This window comes from Lactuca sativa, chromosome 8, assembly GCF_002870075.4.
Source record: "Lactuca sativa cultivar Salinas chromosome 8, Lsat_Salinas_v11, whole genome shotgun sequence".
NCBI lineage: Eukaryota > Viridiplantae > Streptophyta > Magnoliopsida > Asterales > Asteraceae > Lactuca > Lactuca sativa.
Window position 1 is genome coordinate 95,245,718 of NC_056630.2, and position 12,227 is coordinate 95,257,944.

Here is a 12,227-nt window from a genome sequence, read left to right on the forward strand (position 1 = left end):
CAGGTTAGCCGGGAAAAATGATTTAATAAGGTAATATATTTTTCATTTTGTACACATTTAGTCCTTAATATTTTTGTACACATTTAGTCTTTAATATTTTTTGTTTCAAAATAAGTCATTTTTGTTTTTGTACACATTCGATACTTATGAATGTTTTCTTTAGGTTTTTCTCACGACATCTTATGTGGGACAATCATTGATTAAGTGTGTGAGGTTATTGATGTTTATGTGTAATGTCTCATTTTCACAACAAAAAAATTTTCATTTTTAAATAAGGCAAAACTCCCTAATTATAAATTCATTATTAAAAAAAACGTTTATTCCAAAATACATTTATCGAAAATTATAGTCATATAAGAAATGCGTAATCCTCAATAATGTTGATGAGTGTGTAGATTCATGCATTCGCCTTCCCACGACCAAGGATAGAACCTGAAAACATAAACAATTGGGTAAGTTGAATGAGTTTCCCCCAGAATACCCAACACAACAAACATATTATCATGCATAACGGACCCACACTCATTAAATTGTTATACCTTGGCCCAATCATCGAACTGGAATGTCAACATGCAACAGGTCCAATCAATCATCGGACTGGAATACCCAGGGTTTGTTGGCATGATGCCTTAATCTAACCGCTCTTCTCGAATCTTCGTACCTACAACTTATAGCTGGCCCGCACCAGGTATCTTGGCCTATAACATATAGCAGGACCAACTGAAACTATCTCACCACCATATGGCTATCCCACATAAGATGTTATGAAAAAAAACCTAAAGAAATCATTTATAAGTACTGAATGAATAAAAAAACAAAAATGACTTATTTTAAAATAAAAAAAAAATATTAAGGACTAAATATGTACAAAGTGATAAATATATTACCCTATTAAGTCATTTTTACCGGATAACCTAGAGTAGCCGGTCATAAGGACTAAATGTATACAGTTTAACAAGTTGAAGGAGTAAATATGGACGAAAAAAAATTCAGTGACTAAATATGCACAAATCGAAAAATATATTACCCTTTTAAGTCATTATCCCTATGATTAATCAGCAAAACAACTTCAAACATATGTTGTAACAAGATTGATAACTAGAAAGCACTTCAACATATGTTGTATTAAAATTAACTAGAAAACACTAAAACGAAAAACATATTAATATGCCACTCACTAACTCAGTTTAATATCAATCTAATAACAATTGACTTAACACTGCTTTTTATGTAAAGTATTTTAAGGTTTAAACAAAAAGCAAACAAATCCATAGTACCATTGTAAAACAGAGATAAAATTGATAACAGGAAGAAGGGCATGACTGCTTGTTGGGTAATACGAGATAAGAATAGTTGTTCATCAAGGACACAAACTAATGTATATGTCTCTTTGTGTAACGCATAATTTGTTCAAAGTAATAATTAAATTACAAAATGGTACTAAAAGATACTAACAATTTCTAATATCTTTTCATTCACCAAATTGTTTTAAGAAAAAAAAAAACATTTGAATTAAACATAATCTTTCTAATCTAGTGTAAACAATAGACACCCAGATTGATCACCAATATAACTTGGGTAACACTACTTGCACATAATAGAACACACTTAAAGAAGTACAACCCTAAACACAAATATTTTTAAGCGATGCAACTCCACGAAATCTTTAACTTTGATGTTTAAATCTTGCACTAAAATACTCACACTACACCTACATCTTAGTAAAAAAATATCTTATAAGCACAAGATACCGATAAACCGTGTTGTTTTACAAGTAATTATTTTCTTTTTTAAACATTAAAAAATATCAGTGGTTTTTAAAACAAAATTAACCCAAATATCTTCCGGAATAAATGACCAAAATTTCATATCTTTCGCCAATTACCATTTCAAAGCTGGTTTGCCGGTATATGACCCAAGTTTTTGAATACACAGCAAACACATGTAAAAAAAATTAATCAAATTTCGATTTGTTTTTTCTATCATAAACTGCTGCTAAAAAATAGAAGAGATTTAGGGGAAAAAAAAAATCGTTAGAAATGTTTGCAAAAGGAATGAAAAAGGAGGCTCAGATTTGTTTACAAACGAAGCAAGAGGATTGATCCGCCATGGCTGCAAAATATCAGAGGTTGCAATGTGTAGAAGAAGAAACAGAGGATCATAATCATAATCATAATCATAATCTCTCTATATCACTCTCGATTATATCACCTTCCTCTGATTTTGCCCAGCCAAGCTACAGATAATCTCTATTAAACTTGCCCGATTTCGAACTTGGATCAGATAATCTATCATCACTGCCTCTTAAATGTAGTCAGAGTTTGAACATCAGAAGATGATGATGATGATGAAAGCGAACTTTTCCAGATCTGGGCTCGTTCCCTATTATTTCAAACGCAGATCAGAAGCACTTCTCAAACCCAATCCCAAACATCACATAAATGCAATTTATTCTATAATATACTCCCGCCGTTCAAAATAATAATAATAATAATAATAATAATAATAATAATAATAATAATCGCTATACTCAGAAACAGAAGCCAGAAGCACCAGTTTTAGCAGCGATTAATTTATCTGTTTCTTTCTCTCGCTCTCGGTATACAAACACGACATGCATGTATTTACCGATGAGGGTTGTTGATTTGTAGGAACAAGACGAAATCATCGGTCGGAAGAAGGGCAACCACCCTCAGAAACCTCACTTTTCCTCTCGCCGGCCTCATTCTCTGATCCAAGTTCTGTAAACATAACCCTAACTTTCCCCAAATTGCTTCTTTATACTCCTTTTTTTTTTCCGGAGAAAAAAAAAATTAGGCTAAAAATTATTAACATTTTTCAATATTTAAATATGGGTGTTTTTTTTGTAAGGTCCTATTTTATTTACCCCATCTTTTAATTTTTTCTTTCATTTAATTTTTTTTTTTCATCTAGTTGTTTTAATTTTTAATTTTTTATGTTTTTTTAATATTTTTTGTAATTTTTTGTATTTAATAATTAAAAAAATTCTTGTAATGCAAATATATAAATACAATTATATTTCAATAGCTTCTTTTATGATTTTACCTTAAAGACAAGATTAATTGTTCTATCCATAGTTTTTCTAATATTTAGAAAAAAAACGTAAAATGAAGACATCACTTATATATTTATTATTTATATTTATATTTATCTAAACTAACTAATTATAAATAATTAATACATAACAATTCTTAGATTTTTTTTATCTTTTTGCTTTTTTGAATTTTTTTTGGGTTTTCTTGGTCTTTTTTGATTTTTTGTATTTAATAATTAAATAAATAAATTTATTCCCTAGATATATGTTTTAGTCTATCATGAAATTGCTGAAATTGCTAGTGCCGCACTTAATATTTTTCCTATTCACTATAATATGAATGACAAAGTATTGATTCGACGTTACTATATTGCATAGATATATTTTTTAGTCTATCATGGAGCTGCTAGTGTTGCATTTAGTCTATCAAGATCTTTTTAGTCTATAAAAAGAATCATTGTTACCAATACATAAATAATCTCTTCTTTTCTTCCATTCCCCGTCCGAATAAATTAATGACAATCATATTGAAAACCTTTTGTAGGCGTGGTTTATATAACGTACTAAATCAATACATCTACAACGACTGGATCATATGGCGAAATTTAAAACTAACCAAATTTGTTTTTTTTTTCTTTATAATTTTGTATATTAATACGTTGAGACAATTTTCAAACTGACCACATATGTATTTTTTTTGTCAGGTGTTTAACACTCATGAAAATTTGAAAGAGTGGGTTGACCAGGTGGCACGAACTCTTGGATATGTGGTCATTACAAAGAAATCAAAAACAAAAACAAGTGGAGGCTATGTTTCAAAAATCAATTTAGTTTGTGATCAGATTGGTGTCTATAGAGGTACAAATATATCTGGTAGAAATACAAGGACAAAAAATAAATAAAATATCCATTTCAGTTGATCGGATATTATTCTAAGATTTTTGATTTTTGGACCTTGACGGTTAAAAATTGTGAACATAATCATGACCCTGAAATGTATATGGAGGGTCATGCTTTTGCAAAACGGCTGACCGAAGAATAAAGATGAACGCCGTATGGTGGAAGACATGATTGATAATGATGTCCCTCCACACAATATTCTTTCGAACTTGATAGTTACAAAAAAAAAAGCAAAACAAAAACAAAAAGCAAAAAAAAACATAATAAGACGAAAAACGAGGGTACATAGGAAATTAAGGGGAAAGGGGGTGTATAAAAAATCTTTTTTTTTATACACCAATCTAGTATATATATATATATATATATATATATATATATATATATATATATATATATATATATATATATATATATATATATATATATATATATATATATTAAAGATATAATAAAGCTTAGGAATAGTAAACTTGATATTTTTTTGGCAGAAATTGTCCCTATACTTTGTTCCTCATTCTTTACCTATTTTGATATTTTTGGTCCTTACAATCAATATTTTTACACTTTTTAGGAACATTTTAATATATAAAATTTGACCACAAAACTTTAACGGTTTGACAAATTTGATTCCTTTTCTAAAAATTTCCTAATTTCTACCCCTTTAATTCTTTAACCGTTTTGAAACTTTTGATCCTTGCAGTCAAAATTTTTACATTTTTTCATAAAAACATGAAAAAAACGGTCCGGGGCAAACTCCAGGCTTTTCATCTTTGCACTTTCTACGTCTGCCATATTTATCGATTCAGAAACAATATTGAAATCTTATGGCCCCCGCGTAGTGGGGGTAACCTTTCTAGTTATTAATTAATCATTCCTAATAATAAATTGTTTTGATAACATTGTTTTTCGAAAAACTAATTTTTTTCTTTTTCCTTAACTATATATATATATATATATATATATATATATATATATATATATATATATATATATATATATAAGGTGTGTACCCGCGCAATGCGGCGGCGACAACTATGACTGTTTCAACGAATGGTTTTTTTTAGAAAATATTATTTGACAGTTTCAATGCCTATAAATTTTGTGGCTTATATGTTAGAAAATTTCCATGCCCTACCTTTGGACAAAAATCATGCCTAAGTTGAGATAATATGAATCATTTCTCCACGTTTAATCCTAAGAATATGATTAAAAATTAATTATAAAATAAAATTCCTAAAAATCAAAGCTTTTTCAGAAAAATGTTTTGAAACTTTCATCTATGACAAATTATCTTGGACTAGTTTCAATAATAAGTATGAGGAGGGAAATCATATCTCTTGGAACGATGACAGATAGAAAGTAATTGGCAAATCAAAAGAAAATGCATTTTTGTCCAATTACCATTAGTCGAATACGCACTAAGCATAATTCATCTTGTTTTGTTGTGTACTACTTAACAAATGGGTCCTAAGTAAATTTGTTATCTAGAGGAAGAAGCCACTCGAGATGGTTTGAAAACTGATTTTCAACCTAAAAAAATAAGCATTCAAAAAAAATACATAGACTTAAATGTAGCAACGAAAAATAATTATATTTTGTGAAGAAAAAGATATCAAAGCGAGAGAAGTTTCATTGACACAAATCCTTGTTCTTGAGAAGCTTGAACCGACCAACCCATCAAAAAGTTGGATGGATGAACAACCCTTAACGACTCTCCATTAATATTTTAGAGAAGATAATAGATAATATCCCATATTTCAGTCCTCATATGTTTATTAAAAATTTACTTCAAGTTTTACAAAAAATTCACTCAAGAGAAGATGAAAGTTCCACCATATACAATTTTAACATATACATAAATATATAGAAAATCAAGAATATAAATGCATAATTTTTTTCATGTCAAAACTTTACCACATACATAGATATATAGAAAATGAAGAATAAAAAAATGCATAGTCATGATAGAAACAACTAATAGAAAATTAGGTATATAAAGGCTCACCATTATGTGATAATCACACCACCAAAACCAAAAACATCCTTGGAAATCAATAAGAATTTCTGCCTATAAACTGTTGATATGAAACATGAATAAAGAAAGAAAAATGTAAACTAAAAGATTAAAACCGAAGCTGAAATATGTTAAAAAAGACATGGAGTCATGAACTCCAATGAATAAAGTGAAAGTAATATGAAACGATAATATATCTCATATTTTTTACTTTTTAATATAACTTTCTATCTACGTTAAAAAGGAAACGGAATTTAATTGATATTTCAGTCCTTAAATATTTTCGGTGATTATTCTTTATCATAATTAGTTTTGTGTTCATAGAAAGATAGTAGTTTGTGCATAACAAATTTGTACATTAAGTTTTCAAACATGTACCTCTTAAATTTCAAAAAAAGTTCAATATGTTTTATAATATAGTTAAGATTAAGATATATATATATATATATATATATATATATATATATATATATATATATATATATATATATATGGGTAGAATTTCGTATCTACCCTCGTTAAACAGCTAAATATCGTATTTGCTCGACCTAAATTCCAAATATCGTATTTAGTTGTTTAACGAGGGTATATACGAGGCCAAGAAAGAAAAAGGCAATGAAAAAACATAAGAAAGTTATTGTAGCTCATGAGATAAAAACCATTCCTGATTCAGAAGAACATGAACAAACCATAACTCCTCCTGTTTATGAACCTGAGAAGATCTCAATTCATGAAAATCAATGGTTTAAACCCTTCAAGTGGTAGTGAGTTAGTAATTACAACTTGTTAGAATAATCTATAACAAATTCATAAGCTCTTTTTGATCATCTTATAGGTGTCTTTTATAAAGAATGTGACTTGTGGTTGATGATTAGATTAGGTTGAGGAACAAAGAAAGAGAAGAGAATGGTTGTTGGTGTTATATATTTTTAGTGGAAATCAATGGTTCCACTTCCTGTTCATTGTTATCTACTATGTTGTTTATCCATTTTTCTCCTTAAAGAAAATGACATCAGGTGTATTTTGTTTTAATTAGTAAGTTTTCCATCCTTAATTATTAAGTTCGACATGTTTTTGTGTTGCTGTTGTTGTAGGTTTGACATCCAAAGCATAAACTATTTGACCGGCTGAAGGTGGGTTACAAGCCACAAAAGAAAACATACATAATACCTTCAAATTCACTACATCAAATAAAGAGATATAAAAGCAGGGCTAAATTCAAGAAATAACATTGTACTTTGAGAAATTAATAAGATATAGCATTGAACTTTCATAGTTTTGTAATAGTTAATTACACTAGCAATATTTTTTTATCTCAGTACTTTTTAATTGTAATATATATATAATTTTTGTCCATAAAGAATATATTTGGAATTAATTATATTTTTAATTGTAATATATACAATATTTGTCCATAAAGAATATATTTGGAATTAATTATAGTTTGATCCCTGTTTGTTTACATTTGGCACTTATTAAATTTACACTAATTACTATTTGGTCCTTATACTTTTTAATTTTGCAATTATTACAGGTTGGTCCCTGGACTTTAAATTTGCACTTATTACAGTTTGGTCCTTTGTCTTTAAATTTGCACATATGACAGTTTGGTCCCTAATTTTTAAATTTGCACTTATGACAGTTTGGTCCTTGGTCTTTAAATTTGCACTTATGACAGTTTGGTCCCTGGACTTTAAATTTGCACTTATTACAGTTTGGTCCCTGGTTTTTAAAATTGCACTTATGACAGTTTGGTCCCTGGACTTTAAATTTGCACTTATTACAGTTTGGTCCCTAGTCTTTAAAGTTACACCATATATACAAATTTGACAACAATGCAAATCCATGAAAGAAAAAAAAAATATATCAAAATATTTACTTATGTCACATAATAACAAAAAAAATCCATCAATTGAACCCTAATTAAGAACATTTGCAACTTAAGCTAACAAAATTATCAAAAATACCAACTAATTGCACGAGCTTTTTTTATGTAGACCCCGAAACTCCCACATCGCCATGCGATTTTGTATTGTTTCCACGTTTCCTAAAATTAATAAAAAATTATTTTCATTGCTAGTATTGTCATTTACTCAAAAAATTAATGGAAATTTAAGTAACCTTTTTAGAGGTGGCTGTTTCACTTTGATCGAAACTTTGAGATGCTGGATTTTTACATGTTTTTTGATGGTGTACATACTCACCACATCGTGGACAATTGTGTCTTCTTTTAGGCTCATCCGATGATTTAATTCTAATTTTTCTTGGTCGTCTAGGTGGGCGTTTGATAATAGGTGGATATATTTTCTACCCATTTTTTTCCGCCCATTGATCCTGTCCGGGCATCAGAGCAATTTGAAAAGCATATGCAGATTTAAATTTCTCTATAGTGAAATAGGGATCAACATATTTGTCCCAGTTAGCATCCCTTATAAAAGCAATAAAAGTCGCTGCATGTACACATAGTCGACCCTGAACTTGCCACACACGACAACTACATTTTCTTTCATCTAGGCTGACCTCCCAACGTGTTCCCTTGTACTTCACTTCAGCTTGATTCTCACAACTTCTAGTAACTTCATATTCATCCAAGTTCTATATGAAAATTAAAAACATATATATTTTAGATATATGTATTATTGAAGTAAAAACTAAAACAAATATAGTCATTCAACTTAATTATTTAACATGTTTACGTTAGCGATGTCGTTGATATGATTTTTAGCAATAGGAATTAATACGTCATTCCATGTACTCACCAAATTCCTTTTCTTATCAAATCGATTCATAATCTTTTCCCTAATTGCGTCAAGGAGATCAAGCACAGGTTTATAGCATAATTTACCAATCCAAGAATTAAATGTTTCTGAAACATTATTAGTGATGTAATCACACTTGGAAGTAGTTCCAAACTTGCTTCTACTCCATTTTTTTTTTGTGATTGGTATTTAGATATGCAATGGCATCTTCATTTTTATCACTAATTTCCTTTAATAACCTATCATGCTTGGTAGGACGATAGGTTTTCGCAGCAGCCTATATTTTGGTGTTAAAGAAGTCACCACGAAAGTGTTTCTTGAAGTTGCTATATAAGTGCCTTATACACTCTCTATGCTCAACATTAGGATACACATTCTTGATGGCTACTTCTAACCCTTTTTGCATGTCCGATGAGATAACAAGACCATTTGGGGTTCCAATTGATTTTTTGAGTGAGTCAAGAAACCATGTCCATGATTGTGTGTTTTCTTATTCAAGCACACAATATGCTATTGGAAAGATAGAATTGTTACCATCAATACCAGTTGCAGCGGCTAGTACACCATTAAACTATCCTTTTAAATGACAAGCATCAAGACCAATATACGGACGACAACCAGCAACAAACCCTCTAGAACAAGCTGCTAAACAAATAAAAAACCTTTTGAAAAGTTTCTTTCCACCAACTTTGTCAAAGTCAATTTCAACAACGCTTCCTTCGTTCCTTTGTAATAGTTCTTCTCTAAATCCGTCCATCTTCATGAAAGAGTCTTCCCACTTACCATACATGTCAGTATAAGCTTTCTCTTTCCCTCTAAAAACTTTTAGGTACGGCACGTCAATATTGTAAGTTTTCATAATCCAATTTATAAGCTCATATGGAGAGACATCCCCATCAGATTTCAACTTGTCAATTACTACATTAGCAATCCAACCTTGAGTGGCACACTTATTGCCACCTTTGTTGCTTCGAGTGCAATTATGTACTTCTACCATTTTCTTAACCTAAAAAAAAGAATTAAATAAACGTAAATATATTTTTAATATAAAGCATGTTAAATATAACTTAACATATATACTTACTTCAAAGGTAACTTCATCTTGTGTAATAGAAGCATGAATTCTCCACTCACACTCTAGGTTTTCACATTTTGCTATGAATCGTGTGGGGTCACTTTTCTGAATGTAGTAGTTAAACTCATTTATGACTGCAAAGTGGTTCAAAGCTCTCCTAAAATCAACCACATTTTCAAATTTTGAGCTGACTTCCATTCTTATACTATTCTTACTACACGAGTTAACTTCATCATCATCATTCACTATACCGTCTTCATTATCAGAACTGAGATGACTATGATAACTTTCTTCACTAGGACAAAGGTCTGCATCATACTCATCGTGTGGTTCATCTCTGTTGGCACACGAATGGTTAGCATGAATATTGGAGCCGAGGTTATTCTCTATTGTCACATAAATGGTTACTTGTTTCTCGCTTCCATACATGCTAAGCATAGCCATGAACTTTTCATCATAACCAAGCTCAATAAACGATTTGTCTGGTGCATACTTGTCAACATAAAGAATTGAAAATTTTGGGTTGTTCTTTGATGAATAACGCTTTATCACTTTTTTGTGTAGTTGACTTAACTTGTATAAAGTTGTGTCTATGTGGATACATTTTTGAGAGCCAAAACAATATATTTGCCTACAACTGTTCTTCATTAGCCGAAAGTAACCCCCATATTTTAATTTTAACTTGAACTTGGATGTTGGTATACGCCAGAAATTGAAACTAATTAGAGAAACAATCATACAATTTTGTAAAGGTTTAATAAATTAAAATTAAGATATTCACATAAACATACTCGATCATTGGAGATGTAGCCCTGCTTTCCCATATTGGTTTTGATGTGTCATGAAGGGTAATATCTTCTATTTGAGAATGATCTTCGGACATTGGTTTGTATCGCGTCTATAACAACCTAATTTTAAATCGACGATAAGAAAACAGAAATAAAGGTATAACAAATACCAAATGTATGCTTTATAATTCACAAAGAATATTCAATTCAAAAAGAATTCATATTGCACATTAGTTCATTATTTGTAATCAATCATTCAATGACAAAGAAAACCAAGAAATAATATGCAAAACGGTTTTAATTCAACAATAACAAAAACATATAGAGATAACCTATTGATTGTAATCACATTCATTTTTCAAATTATATCATCAATTGTAATTACATTCAATGATTAATTGACAAACAAAGCCAACATACAACCTAGTGATTATACCCAATTAGCCAACAAATAATATTTAACGATATACTAGTAAGAAAAAATAGAAAAATAAAAATTATAGATAATTGTATAGGAATTGACAATAAAAATGAGAAAATAAAATTTAATGAATGATAAACAAGATGTCGCCATCAAAACAAACCCGAAACATTATGCGATAAGGTTTTCTTGGAAAAGGTTTTCTTGGGAAAGAGTTTGAATTTTTATGTTTTCAATTTACATGTTACGATATAAATGAAATTGAATAAATTCTGTTTACAAACATTGTAAATATTAATAATATTTTGTATAAAAAAACTGTACATTTTTTTTAAAAAAATGCATGTTTTATAAAAAAATTACAGATTTTTTAAAAAACTTAAGATTTTTTAAAAAACTTAAGATTTAAAAAAACTGCATGTTTTTAAATAAATTGCACTTTTTATACTTTTTTTTTGCATTTTTTAATAAACAAACTGTACATCTAAAAAAACAGCATGTTTCAGAAAAAAAAAATTGCATATTTTATAAAAAGCTGCACTTTTAAATAAAAAGCTACATGTTTTATAAAAAAAAAATTAAAAAGACAAATTATAACAAGAAACATCAAAGAAGAACATATCTATGAATAAGTTTATGAAAATGTGTAACACCGTGATTTCAAAAAACAAAATTTTTATTTACTTAATCAATTTAATATTAAAAACACTTGGTTAAAATCTTATTTACATTCGAACTTCCAAAACATAGTTTCTTTTTCATTATAACAGAAGACTAGGATCCTCCAAAACATAACTCTTTCTTCGGTGTGTACAATCGAACCGTTGTCATCCCACGTTACTGTAAGAACCTGAAACAACATAACGTAAACAACGTAAGCACGAAGCTTAGTGAGTTCCCCAATATACCTTACGCACATACGCCCTCCGGCCCGGACCTTTCGGTCCACGTAACATTGCCTTCCGGCCCGGATCTTTCGATCCACACATCATTGCCTTCCGGCCCGGATCTTTCGATCCACATACATTGCCTTCCGGCCCGGACCTTTCGGTCCACAATATATTTGCCTTCCGGCCCGTACACATATATAACACATAATACAAATACTCTCACACATAAAGCACATATATCATATATCATACCTGACCTTTCTGTCACATAATACATTGCCTTCCGGCCCATATATAAACATGTATATCACGCGTAGCAACTAAC

At 29.7% G+C, this 12,227-nt stretch overlaps 1 protein-coding gene and 1 long non-coding RNA gene across 2 annotated transcripts; both read right to left on the reverse strand.

Moving 5' to 3' along the window:
* Positions 1-283: 283 nt before the first annotated feature.
* Positions 284-2,774, reverse strand: LOC111908334 (uncharacterized). Its single transcript, XR_006185662.2, has 3 exons — positions 2,629-2,774; positions 540-776; positions 284-432 (listed from the first exon to the last, which is right to left on the reverse strand). It is a non-coding gene; the product is annotated as an uncharacterized LOC111908334 (long non-coding RNA).
* Positions 2,775-9,299: 6,525 nt separating this feature from the next.
* On the reverse strand, positions 9,300-10,451 carry LOC111908319 (uncharacterized). The gene is made up of 2 exons (XM_023904151.1): positions 9,813-10,451; positions 9,300-9,734 (listed from the first exon to the last, which is right to left on the reverse strand). The coding sequence occupies exons 1-2, from the start codon at positions 10,449-10,451 to the stop codon at positions 9,300-9,302; spliced, it is 1,074 nt and encodes a 357-aa protein (XP_023759919.1).
* Positions 10,452-12,227: the final 1,776 nt, after the last annotated feature.